Source organism: Nicotiana sylvestris, chromosome 10, assembly GCF_000393655.2.
Source record: "Nicotiana sylvestris chromosome 10, ASM39365v2, whole genome shotgun sequence".
NCBI lineage: Eukaryota > Viridiplantae > Streptophyta > Magnoliopsida > Solanales > Solanaceae > Nicotiana > Nicotiana sylvestris.
The window spans coordinates 134,220,565-134,234,299 of record NC_091066.1 but is presented as its reverse complement, the minus strand read 5'-3'; the positions used below and the strand labels follow the sequence as shown (position 1 = coordinate 134,234,299).

At 41.1% G+C, this 13,735-nt stretch overlaps 1 protein-coding gene across 1 annotated transcript; it reads right to left on the bottom strand.

Annotated features, from left to right (window-relative positions):
• Positions 1–1,278: 1,278 nt before the first annotated feature.
• Positions 1,279–2,438, bottom strand: LOC138879990 (uncharacterized). The gene is made up of 3 exons (XM_070159638.1): positions 2,298–2,438; positions 1,792–2,175; positions 1,279–1,344 (listed from the first exon to the last, which is right to left on the bottom strand). The coding sequence occupies exons 1-3, from the start codon at positions 2,436–2,438 to the stop codon at positions 1,279–1,281; spliced, it is 591 nt and encodes a 196-aa protein (XP_070015739.1).
• Positions 2,439–13,735: the final 11,297 nt, after the last annotated feature.

Sequence of the window (13,735 nt, the reverse complement as noted above, 5' to 3'; positions counted from 1 at the left end):
GTATGACAAGTGAAATTCTAGAATGTCTATCAACCCACCACCCTAATTTTCTTCCTCCACACTTTTCTATCGAGGGACATGTCCTCGGTAAGTTGGAGCAGATCCATGTTCTGCCTAATCACCTCACCCCAGTTCTTCTTAGGGCTCACTTTACCCCTCCTCAGACTTACCACAGGCAACCTCTTGCACCTCCTAACTGGGGTATCAGTTTCTCTCCTATTCACAGGACCAAATCATCTTAGCGTCGATTCCCTCAACTTCTCTTCCACATGAGCCACACCCACTTTGTCCCTAATATATTCATTCCTAATCTTATCTTTTTTTGGAATGCCCACACATCCATTACAACATCTTCATTTTTCTACTTTCATCTTTTGGGAATGAGATTTCTTGACTGGCCAACACTCGGCTCCATACAATATGACCAGTCTAACTACCGCTTTGTAGAACTTTCCTTTAATTTTAGGTGGCACATTCCTATCACACAAAACACCAATAAGAAGCCTCCATTTCAATCACTCATATACGATGTGTGGCATCCTCGTCATTCTCCCCGTCACTTTGTATAATAGACCCAAGATATTTGAAACTATCTCTTTTAGGGATGACTTGGATATCAAGCTTCACGTCTACTTCTGCTTCATGCGTCCCAACATTGAACTTACACTCCAAGTATTTTGTTTTTGTCCTGCTCAACTTGAAACCTTTAGACTCCAGGTTCTGTCGCCATACCTCCAGCTTATCATTAACCCTGTCGCGCGTCTCGTCAATAAGAACTATATCATCTACAAATAATATACACCATAGCACTTCCCCTTGGATGTTACGCATCAGCACATCTATCGCTAGGGAAAATAAAAAGGGGCCAAGAGCTGATCCCTGATGCAATCCCATCACCATTGGAAAATAACCTGAATCCCCTCCCACAGTCCTCACCCGAGTCTTAGCTCCATTATACATGTCCTTTATCACCCTAATGAACACTACCTAAACGCTGCTAACCTCCAAACATCTCCATAAAACATACCTAGGGTCTTTGTCGTAGGCTTTTTCTAAGTCAATGAACACCATATGTAATTCTTTCTTCCTCTCCCTATATTGATCCATCAACCTTCTCACAAGATGGATGGCTTTTGTAGTCGACCGCCCGACATGAATCCGAACTGATTCTCTGAAATAGACACACTCCTTCTCACCCTCCTCTCCAATACCATTTCCCAAATTTTCATGGTATAACTCAGCAGCTTGATACCCCTATAGTTGGTGCAGTTTTGGACATCACCCTTGTTCTTGTACAATGGGACCATCACACTCCACCTCCATTCTTTCGGCATCCGCTTCATCCTAAAAATGACAGTAAACAATCCAGTAAGCCACTCCAACCCTGCCTAACCTACGTCCTTCCAAAATTCTATCGAAATCTCGTCTGGTCTGATCGCCCTACCCCTACTCATCTTTTGCATAGTCTCCTCAACTTATCCAATCTTAATACGCCTACAAAACCTGAAATCTCACCGGCTTTCTGAGTTCTCCAACTCCCCGAGCACAATATTACAGGCCTCATCCTCGTTCAGGAGTCTATGAAAGTATGTCTGCCACATGTGCCTAATACACGCCTCTTCCACCAACACCTTGCCTTCCTTGTATTTGATGCACCTCACTTGGTCCAAGTGTCGATACTTCTTCTCCCTCGCCTTGGATAACCTGAACAATTTCTTGTCACCACTTCTGCCTCCAAGTACCTCATAAAAGCACTCAAAGGCTGCAGATTTAGCTGTTATGACCACTAACTTTGCCTCTTTCTTTGCTTTCTTCTAGTGCTCCATGTTTGTCCTCTTCTCCTCCTTGTCGGCGCTCTCTATTAGCTATAAATACCGCTTTCTTGGCTTCCAATCTTCCTTGGATCTCTCCATTCCACCACCAGTCCCATTTGTGACCTCTAGAGTGGCACTTTGTTCCCCCTAGCACCTCCCTAGAAACCTCCTTAATATAGCCCGCTGTCGTGGTCCACATATTACTCGGATCCCCACTACTCCTCCAAGCCCCCATAGCCAATAACTTCTCCCCCAACTCTTGAGCTTTGTCCTTAGTCAAGGCTCCCCACTTTATTATGGGTTGATCATTCACCACTCTCTTCTTCCTCACTTTCTTAATCTCCAATCCATTACCAAGAGCCTATGTTGTGTCGAGAGCTACTCACTCGGTAAAACCTTGCAATCTGTGCATAAACCTCTATCCCTCTAGCTGCAGAGAAGATAATCAATCTGGGTCTTGGCCACCATACTCCGGAACATGACCAAGTGGTCCTCCTTCTTCTGAAAATACGAGTTAACTATCACTATATCAAAAGCTTTAGCAAAATCCAGCAGCGAAGCACCACCCTCATTCCTAACTCCAAAACCGAACCCGCAGTGTACATCGTCATACCCCTTAGTCATCTTTCCAATATGGCCATTAAAATCACCCCCTATGAAAAGTTTCTCGGTGTGTGGAATACTGCATACCACCTCATCCAAATCCTCCTAGAAATGCTTTTTGACCTCCTCGTCCAAGCTTACTTGTTGTGTGTATGCGCTAATTATGCTTAAAGTAAGCCCACCCACCACTAATTTAATGACCATCAACATATCGTTCACCCTCTTAACATCTACCACCAGCTCTCTAAGTTCTCTATCTACTAAATTTCCTTCCCCGTTTTTGCCCTTAGACTGCCCCGAATACACGTTTATACCCGTTGACATCCCGCGCATTATTACCCATCCATCTAGTCTTCTAGACACACGCTATGTTGATCTTCCTCTTGTAGAGAATCCTCCCTAGTTCTATAAACTTCCCCGTCAATGTCCCAATATTCCAAGATCCAATTCTCAGCCTAAGGTCCCCCTTACCCTCGTTAACCCCAGCCCCCCGCCCCACCCTAGGACATGACTTCATGCTACCACTATACACCCAGCCACTCTAAATCAAGAGATACTATGCTAGTACCACTACAACACGCAACAAGGTAAACTAGGGAAAGAAAATAGTAAGATGCTAAATGAATGTAGTATAGCAAGTAAGTGCTAGAGCAATTAGTCTAACTAAAGGTACAAATATGATAGGAAAGAAAAGAATTCAAGAAGGATAGGATCTGGACGTCAACCGGAAATATAAGGCGTCACTGACAGAAAAAGACCCTTAGATGGAATGTCACCGAAAAGAAATGGACACACCGGAAACTTGATTATATTGGCTAGATCCCGTCGACTGAATTCTACTAGAAAACTTGTAGTCGCCCGACACTGATTTACTGCACACGCCTGCAAACAAATACATACACACACACACACGGCTTGGGGAAAATGGAGAGAGAGGGGGGAGAGAAATATGGAGAGAGGAGAGAAGAGAGAGTTAGAGAGTCGGGGGAGTTTTATTATTATTTTTGTTAATTCTTCATGTATGTTTGACTTACCTAGTCTTAGAGACTAGGTGCCATAACGACATCCTCAGGAGGGATATTGGGGTTGTGACATCTGCCCGGATGGAAACTGCGAGAACTAAAGAACAAAGCTTCAATTTTTAAGGTTATTGTCAAATGTTAATTGTCTCTGTTGTTCTTTAAAATAGTGTGTAAGAGCAAAACTTTAAAAACTAAAATATTTCTGCCTAGATGTTCACTAAAGCATCAAGCAAAAAAGTTAGAAAATTTTTTCTCTGTCTAAGCTTTCCCATTCTTATTAGTCAACGTGTAGATTCACCACAATTGGAGATTTCTCATGCTTTCCCATTCCCAACAGTCATGTATTATTGCTTCTTCAAATACATTAAGTTTTGCATATACATATATACACATGATCCTGATCAGGTCCAAGCATACACTACTATTGAGTAGAGAGGATGGTCGATGCAATTTTAACCCAACTAGGTCGGGATCGAATCCACAATGAGTTAATAATTGGAATTAGGTTTATATCTAAGTTAGATACAGGTTTTGAATCTAATTACACTTCCGCAAATGTTTGGTTTGATTTCTACTTCTACTTCTATTCTATTGCATGCAATATTTGAAACTAAATATAATGTTTTTATCGTTGATTTTCAAGGGTTTAAAGGGACTAGGGTAGTGACTTCCACCTAGGTAGATATCCAATGGGTAGCAAAAATCAAGGGCAATCGTGTGATTAATTGGGGTCGTAATATAGCTATCACACCCCGGAACTCACTCTATACCTCTCAGTAGTTTGAGTGATTTTGCCCAATTTGGCTTTCTCAAGTCCAAATGAATATTCATGTAATTCAAGTGATGTTAGCTCAAGTCGGGTATTATTATCTCTAGGTTTAACCCTTTAATTGGAGCTATCAATTTCTTGAGTTCACCTCAATTCTTTATTAGCCTAGCTCTCCTAGACTCAGTCCCTCTTTCTCAAGTAGAGACTAAGTCATAAAGGCATGAATCATTGTTTGCAAGCACTAATTCTATAGTTCTATCAAGAACTAGACTAAATATCACTAACACATACACATTCAAGCCCTAAAATTCAATACCCAGCTAAACCCATAGCTAGGGTTAGGTCATAGCGTGCCAATACCTTATCAAGATTACCCAAACACTCTTCAAAAGAATCCCCCACAATAAAGAAATCATCCATGAAAACCTTGAGGAAGTCCTCTACCATATCCGTGAATCATACACCGCTGAAAAGTAGTCGGTGCATTACACAAACAAAACGTCATCCTTGAGAATGCAAATGTGCCATACGGACAAGTGAGAGTGGTCTTATCTTGGTCTTCAGGTGCAATAACAATCTGGTTATATCTGGAATACCCATCCAAGAAGCAATAATAAGCACGTCCGGCCAAACTATCCAACATTTGATCAAGAAATGAAAGCAAAAATGGTCTTTCTAAGCCACTTTGTTGAGCTTCCTATAATCCATGCATACTCTCCAACCAGTGACAGTTATTGTGGGGATCAACTCATTGTTGCCATTTGTAATCACAGTCATATCCCCCTTATTTGGGACATATTGCACCGGCAAAGTCTATGAACTATCAGAAATGTGGTAGACAACCCCAGCATCCAACCATTTGATGATCTCTTTCTTGACTACCTCTTGTATGGCCTCATTCAACCGCCTTTGATGTTCCATGGAGGGTTTGGCATCTCTTCCAATATGATTTTGTGCATGCAAAAGGTGGGGCTTATACCCTGAATATCTGCCAATATCCAACCTATTGCCTTCTTCCTCCTTTGGAGCACCACAAGGGTGGCATCTACCTGCACGTTAGTTAAGCACGAGGAAAGAATAACAGGTAAAATGGAATAAGGGCCTAAGAACTCATACCTGAGGTGTGAAGGCAAGGGCTTCAACTCTAATGTAGGAGGCTCCTTGATTGAGTGCTTTGTTGGTGGAGTCTTCCGGTTCTCAAGATCCAAGGAAAGTTTTCGGGGCTCATATGTATATGAACCCATTCCTTGCAAAACCTTGACATATTCCACCAAGCCTTCCTTCTCATCCACATCATGATTCAACATCGCAGCTTCTAATGGGTCTTCCACATTAATCACAGCACTTGTGTCTTCAACAATCACTTCGGTCACAAGATCCACAAACGAACACACTTTGTTGCTATTAGGCTGCCTCATTGACTTGCAAAGATGGAACACAACTTTTTCATCACCCACCCAGAAAGTGAGGTCCCCAGCTTCTACATCAACTAAATCCTTCCCTGTAGCTAGGAAATGTCTCCCTAATATGATTGGCACCTCGTAGTCAACCTCATAGTCAAGTATCACATAATTTACGGGAAGTATGAACTTGTCGACCCGAACTAGCACATCATCAATTATCCCTAATGGCCTCTTCATTGTCCTATCAGCCATTTTCAACCTCATGGACATAGGTCTTTGTTGCCCAATCCCCAACGTCTTGAACACAAAATATGGTATCAAGTTAATGCTATCTCCCAAGTCACACAAAGCTTTGGCGAAATCGGCACTACCAATAGTGCATGGGATTGTAAAGCCATCGGGGTCTTCTAGCTTTGGAGCCATGGAGTGTACAATGGCACTCACTTGATGCATCATTTTGATCATTTCACAATTCATGGATCTCTTCTTTGTTACCAAGTCTTTCATGAACTTGGCATATCCTAGTATTTGTTCTAGAGCTTCAACCAAAGTCACATTTATGGACAAACATTTCATCATATCCATGAATTTCTTGAATTGCTTCTCATTGTTTTGCTTTGCAAGCCTTTGAGGATATGGTGGAGGAGGCCTTGGCAAAGGAGCCTTGGCTTTGGGCACTACCGTTTCTGGTATGTCTATCATATGTTCTCTAGACGGGTTCACATCATTTTGTGTCTCCTCTACATTGTCATCAATGTTTATCCTTACTTCATTCACATTCTCATCATTTACTTGCACATCATTGCTTGGCTCATCATCATCATCTTACACCAACACATCATCACTCACAACCTTCCTTGGATTAGAGGTACTAGCAACTCTGCCTCTACCACTTCTTGTATTCACCGCCATAGCATGGCCCATATTGTTCCCACCCTTTGGATTTACTACCGTATCACTTGGTAGTGCCCCCTTAGGGCGAGTATTCAAAGCTTGAGAAATTTGGCCAAGTTGGACTTCCAAGCTATAGATAGAAGTGTCGTGGGAAGCTAATTGGGCATCAGAGTTGGCATTTTTCTTCATCATTTGCTCGAACATGGTTTCAATCCATCCCATCTCATTATTGAAAGAACTAGGACCTTGTGATGGATATGGAGGCGGGTTAATCGGTTGTTGATACATCGCAGGCCTTTGAAAGCCTGACCCCCGATTCCTTTGATTATTATTATTCCAACCCCTTTGATTATTGTTGACTCCCCAATTACTACTATTATTGTTGCCACCCCAATTGCCCTAATTTCCTTGATTACCCCAATTTTGATTGTTGTTGTTCCCCATTGCCTTGGTTGTTGTTGTTGCCACTATTCCAATTTCCTTCTTGACCTTGATTTCCCCAATTTTCTTGTGATCTCCACTGTTGTTGATTCGGAGCATTACCTCGTTGACCTTGACAATTATTGATATATTGAACCTCTTCACTTTAATCATCATAGGAATCATCTTGATTGTACCCACTACCACTTTGCTCAAACTGGTCCGGATTATTTTGAACTTGTTGACCTCGTTGCCTTCTCTTGTTGATCATCATATTCACCCCTTCCATGGTATTCACTTCTTTTGGCCCTTGAACTTGTTGTAACTGAGCTTTAGCTAATTAGTTCATGGTAGTAGTCAACTCGGCTATAGCTTGTCAAAGGTCATGGAGCTCCCTGTGTAAGTGAATAACATTAGGATTACCTTGTGGCACATTAACTCTACTTTGTCACGTCGAGGAGGTATCTGCCATCTCATCAAGTATTTCACACTCTTCGACATTTGTCGTGTTCGTGAAGCCCCCCCTCCCTCGACGAGTTGGTTAACCACACATTGGTTTGTTGTGTTGATACTATAGTAGAATGTTTGTTGGATCATGGCTTCGGTCATATCATTATTCAAACATTCTTTAACCATTGTCTGATACCTTTTCCAAATCTCATCCAGCGGTTCATTTGGCTCTTGTTTAAAAACAAGGATCTCATCTCTTAGCGTCGCTATATGTCCCGGAGAAAAGAATTTTGCGATGAACTTCTCGGCCAACTCATCCTAAGTGGTGATGGAATGGTTGGGTAACCTTTCTAGCCAATCCAAAGCCTTCCCCCTTAGAGAGAATGGGAAAAGCCTTAACCTCAATGCATCCTCGGAGACATTAGTTTGCTTGCTCCACCAACACGTGTCAACAAAACCTTTAAGATGCTTGTAGGCGTTTTGGTGTGGAGCTCCGATGAAGAAACCCTGTTGTTCCAATAGTGTAATAATGACATTAGTTATTTGAAAGTTGCCCGCCCTAATTCATGGCGGGACTATTACACTTGCATAGCCTTCGTTGGGCAACATCCTGTGTGCTGCCCTTGGAGGAGGTGGGGGAAGGTTTGGAATATTATCATGAGGCGGTCGGCCTCTCCTTTGTACTTGAGGTTCGGGTTGAATCTCATCCACGTGATCATCATCTACCTCCTCCCCCCAATGGCAAATTTCCGAGGGCTTCATTGTTAAGAGCCATTTGGTACCTAAAAGCAACTCACACACAAATTAGAAAAACGGAAGGAAAGAAAAACAAAACACACAAATACTCATATATATAACTAAAACCGTCTAACTCCCCGGCAACAACTAGGGCTGTGCATTTGGATCAGATATCCGAAATCCGATCTGATCCGCTCAATTTCGGATTTCAGATTTCGGATATTTGGATCGGATTCGGATTTGATTTATTAAAATTTCGGATTTTCGGATTGGATTCGGATTTGTATAGTTTGAACCCGATCCGATCCGAAATCCGAATTTATTAAGGGAAGTATAAATACTAATTTTATTGTTAGGGTTAGCCGGTTAGGTCTTATTTCATTCTGTTGCTCCCTCACCTTCACGCATCACACCAAGAGAGGCAGAGACTGCTGCCTGCTGCTCACTTCATGCCTCAAGGCTCAAGCTGCTCCTACTCGTCGCTTCCTCTATCTCTTCTCTGTGTTCCGGCGACGGCGACCGCACCGGTAAGACACTAAGACTCACTCCTCTCTCGTTCTCTCTCTCTTTCTTCCCCTTTCTTAGAGAAGGATGACTTATTTTCTTATCTGTGTGTCTACCTTTTTGGGCTTGTTCATGTTTATTTACTTTACATTTTACAGTATGAAGGAGTATGAAGAGAAGGCAGTGTCACTGGCACTGAATCGCCCTAAGCTCCAAGATCGCACCAATAGACTCAAGGTTGTTTGTCATACCTCCTTTTTGTGCGCCCGCCCCCGGAGGGTTAAATGCGCGAGGGGAGTTTTTCCAATTTAAGTGACAATATTTGAAATGGGATTATTTATTTAATTCAGAGTCGCCACTTAGGAAAGGTTTGGTTTTGGGTGTCCCAAGTCACCGGTTTATCTTGAATCCCAAATCGAGGAAATTTTCGACTTTTCCAAATGAAGTCTGCGAACCAGAAATTCTAAGTAAGGAATTCTGTTGACCCGAGGGAAGGTGTTAGGCACTCTCGAATCCCGTGGTTCTAGCACGGTTGCTTAAATTGTTATAATGGCTAAATATCTGATTTAAATACATGTTGTGACTTATGTGCTTTTATTGAATTTAAAACCGCTTTTATTATTATCATTTATTTTTATAGAATTGCAACGTCGTGAAAATGCATCTCGAACCACGTCACAATCAATGCACCCGTAGTTGTTAACACATTTCGACTCCGTTGAGATTTGAATTTGGGTCACATAAATGCGCACCCGAATTTAAGAATGTAATTTAATTAAGTCGCGCCTAAAGAGTCTAACGCGTTATTTTCTTTGGGGAAGGAAGTGAAATTTACTAAACGGTCCATCCCAAATTCTAAGTATTTATTATGATCAATTATTGAGGGCCCTACAATTTGCATTTTTATTTGGCGAGGCTCGTTTCATTATTTTTAAAAGGATAATCTTAGCATGACTACATTTCTATATTTTTTTTGTTTTCTAAAAATAAATAAGAAAAACCCTAAATCGTTACAAGCTTAAAAGAGGCATACCATATTGAATGCTAGATTGAGACGCGCATTTATTGAAAGGAACGTTACTAGAAATTATGAACCAAATCGAGAACGATGAAATAATATATCGGAACATGATTAATCATCCTATAGCTAAATTAACTCCCCATGATTATGTGAACAAACGCATAATCGTCCGCGACTATTAGTGCTGGAATTAACCTTAATTATTAATGCTCATTTGGGAGTTTATTTGATCTAAACGCCAAACCATCTTACCCAACTCATGCCTATTAAATTAGTTTTCCTCAAAATTGTTGCATTATTTCGTGCTTCAAAAATAGGCAAAAAAAAGAACTTGCTAATCTTATTAATAGCCGCTTTGTCTAAATGGCGGGCGATGCCAAATATCAGTTATTATCAAACCTATATCGAAACAAGGAATCTAACAAGAGAGTCGGCATACATGGCTAACCCGTTAACGTAACACCACATGAGAATTTGTTTGGGATACATTTATCTTGAAATCAAATGGGACCGGATATAACAAATTTGAACAGTTCAGAGGTCTAGACAGGAGTACATACAGATGCTTGCCATGATTCTATGTTATACTGTCATCACTAAATCAAACCAAATGGCTATACACATGGAAATACATCTGATCTAACAACAATACTATCTAGTAGTCCATCTTCAATTAGGATGTGTATTAATTCATACAGAGCAAATGCAGTTGGAATGAACTTAAACAAATACAGGCTAACTATCATCCAACCTATTGCTATACTTTGAACACAAGTACTGTGAAGTAAACAACGTTCATTTCTTTATTTCTACTTCAAACTTCAAGCTTTCAACAACACATGGTTTCAGAAGTATGTACCTGGAAGTGCTTACAATTGAAGAAGAAGAGAAGTCAGTAGAGTAACAGTGGCAAACGAAACAGCAGCAGTAACAACAGGTAACAGCAGAACAAATTCCAGTGCAAGATGCAACTATAGCCGATGGAAAAAGTAGCAAAATGACAGCAGCAAGCAGTGTAGTAGAAACAGAACTCCAGACAGACCAAATCCAGGAATAAACTAATGCAACACACAACCAGTAACCTCAGTTAGGACTTGGAAGAATCAGTATTGATTAAAGAGGTTGAAAACAAGTGAAATCCAAACAACAATAGGAAGAACAGTTTCTGATTTTGTCTGTATGTTTTCTATCCCTTTCTCTCTCTCTCTATCTGTGTGTTTTTCTAACGGTCTCTGTCTCTCCAAAATTCAGTCCCCTGTTCTAATGGAAGTTCTCCTATTTATAGCCTAGCATTAGGCCATTTACAGCCTGTTAGACACATCAGAAATCCCTCTCATGTGGTCTACTGTCCTTCCACTCAACTATTTAAAAATAAAACCCCTCCCATGAGATTCCCCTGACAGCCCTTTATCATTTTATTAAACTAAAGCAAAGGTATGGGCAGCCTAAAATGGCCTGATAGCACATGTTGTCGCATTTGCTCTAATTATTAAAGGAACATACTGCACATGCTGCCCAAGAATACACATGCCATCAATTTAAACCAAAGTCTCAACTACAACCCCACCCTTAGATGTTTTCTGATTCAAATTGATATATAGCGACAATGCTATACTCAGTTCCTAATTGAATTCAAACAAAATTTGAGCAGACAACCCAATGACAGGAATCAGATTATCACCATTCAAAACTGAACTAATTGACGATGTATATCGACTCGACTATACTAATTGTAACACATACAATCGAAGCCAATGATCAAAAATCCAACAGTATCAACAAGGGTTTCAGATTGCACTGTCAAAACAAAAATGACCCTGGGTACTAATTAATCGACCATTTTCAATTTTAGTCGATTGTACAGTTTACAAACACACACAAAATGAAGAAGGGCTTGACCAAATACAGAAATTTTGGGCAAAGTGGACGGGACAGTCAAAATTCAAAGCAAATCAACTAAAGACATTTAGCCATACGAACAGACCTTTAACTATAACAAACACATGAACTGATAAAGAAAAGGGAAAGCAAAAATACCTTAGAGTCTTGGAAAAATCAGCAAACCCTAACTCGGATTTGAATCGACCTTTCCTGGGGTTGAACGGACTTTAATCGAAGTGTTCTCAACTGAGAACACTTCGATTAAGGTCCATTAGACCCTAATCATCTGGTTCAAACACAGACCGGACATCAGGACTTCTAGGGTTCTTAAAGGCAGATTTGGGATTTATGTTTCCCTGGTTAGATTCGGACCAAACCAAGCTTGGTTTGGTCACGAGGGAGGTCAGGGGAGTGTCTGGTATGAACCTGGGGTAGATCGATGTAGATCGGAGTTCTGCTCGAATCTTCAAATGAAGATTCGAGAACCTAGGGACTGATTCGAACTCAGCGGTTGATGGATTTGGATTCAAGGTGGTGAGGTGCATCTAGGGTGTTAAGGCAGTGGTCACCGGCGTCCTTGCCGCCGGGTTTAATGGTGAGGGGAAAGGGGGCGGCGTTAGGGTTTCATGGGGTTCGGGGTTTGGTGAAGGAGACGACTAAAGGGGGTGCTTGGATAGGGGGCAAGGTATGATATGGAGGCTTTTATACGGGGTGGATGGTTGGGTCTTGGCCATTAGATCACTCAAGATCAACGGCCTGGATTCAAGGGTTAATCCAAACGGTGTCGTTTGGTTTAGTATTGGGGTCGGGTTGGTTCGGGGTTAAACGGGTCGGGTTTGTATGTGGGTATAGGGATATGATGAGGGCCATTAGATCAGGGTGGCTTGAACGGCTGAGATGGGTTGCCCCCTGAAACGACGTAGTTTTGGTATCAAACTACGTCATTTGGAGGCCTGGGAGATGGGTCTATTGGACCGGTATGCTTTTGGGCCTCAGATTAACAAATGAAAACGTGCCCAGTCCGATTTAAACCAATTTGCACCCTTTTCTTTTATTTTTCTAATTTTTTTTAAAAACACTAAACCTAATTAAACAAAATTAAACACCATTAATTAACACTTAATGTAATTATTACACACATATTAAATATTTAAAATAGGTAAAATCACACCAAGGCAACAAATAGGACAAAAGATGCATATTTTGTGATTTTCCTTTTAATAACCGGATTATGGTTCAACTACACACGACACATATTTTTTGTACTTTGTTTGATAAAAAAAATGGACAAGATCACAAATAACTAACAAAAATGCCACGTAAAATCCAAAAATTGTACAGCAAGACCAATTGCTATTATTTTTTGTTTCTTTTGGAGTGATTATCGCGAAAACAAAAATCACGTGCTCACAGCTGCCCCTCTTTGTTCGAAAACACGAAGAGTTTTCGTGCAAAGATAAAGTGAGCAGATATGAGCGATTTTTGCCTATTGGAATACTCCGTGTGAAGCACATTTTGAAAGATTTGACCGAATCTTTGCTTCGAAGATTTCCTACATATCCTGGGCTAAACAAGAATCAGGTCAATGTAGTTCGGGAAACTTTGGTAGCTGGGACTACCATGGGATTGAAATGCTTGTTGTTACTGCTGTTGTTGTTGCCGCTGCTGCTTACCGGCTCCCTTATTACAACCAAAGGAAAATTAAAACTTAACTAACTATGTATGCATGTCAACCGCTAGTTACAAGATTCCTATCTATGATTCATTTGCAACTTGATCTCGGGTCTTAGCTGATTCTGCTTGTAGACTTTGATCCGAATCTTGATGCTTGCAAGTTGTAGGTGCCTGTTTATTTCTGGGATACTGAGTAAGACGGGATTGGCAGAGCTCGGGACCTTGATCAAATCTTGGAGCGATGCGCCCTTTGTTTTCTCCAGTACCTCGGGGCATCTTCTTTTTTTGTCTCTTTTCTTCTTTTCTCTATTCTGGGTTGAGACTTCATCTCATGGGTCATCTCAATCCATGTGCCTCGAGGTCCGACCTGCAGGGAAAAACAAAGCGAACGAAATTTTCTGCCCCAGTTTCACTAGGAAAATTTCGTGAGTTAAATGCCGGGAAGTCCATAGAATTGATGAATAGATTGGAGAATTTCAGTCTAACAAATGCAACTCCGGGATTGAGTCCTTAATATTGCCACAAGGTAAAAAATGCTCAGT

Bases quoted from the DNA above. Each gene is read 5' to 3' on its own strand.
- LOC138879990 (XM_070159638.1), bottom strand. From the start codon at position 2,438: ATGACTAAGGGGTATGACGATGTACACTGCGGGTTCGGTTTTGGAGTT. The intron at 2,176-2,297 runs GTCATGTTCCGG...GACACAACATAG, and splicing joins AGAAGAAGGAGGACCACTTG to GCTCTTGGTAATGGATTGGA. The intron at 1,345-1,791 runs GTTAGTGGTCAT...TGTCATTTTTAG, and splicing joins AAAGCAAAGAAAGAGGCAAA to GATGAAGCGGATGCCGAAAG.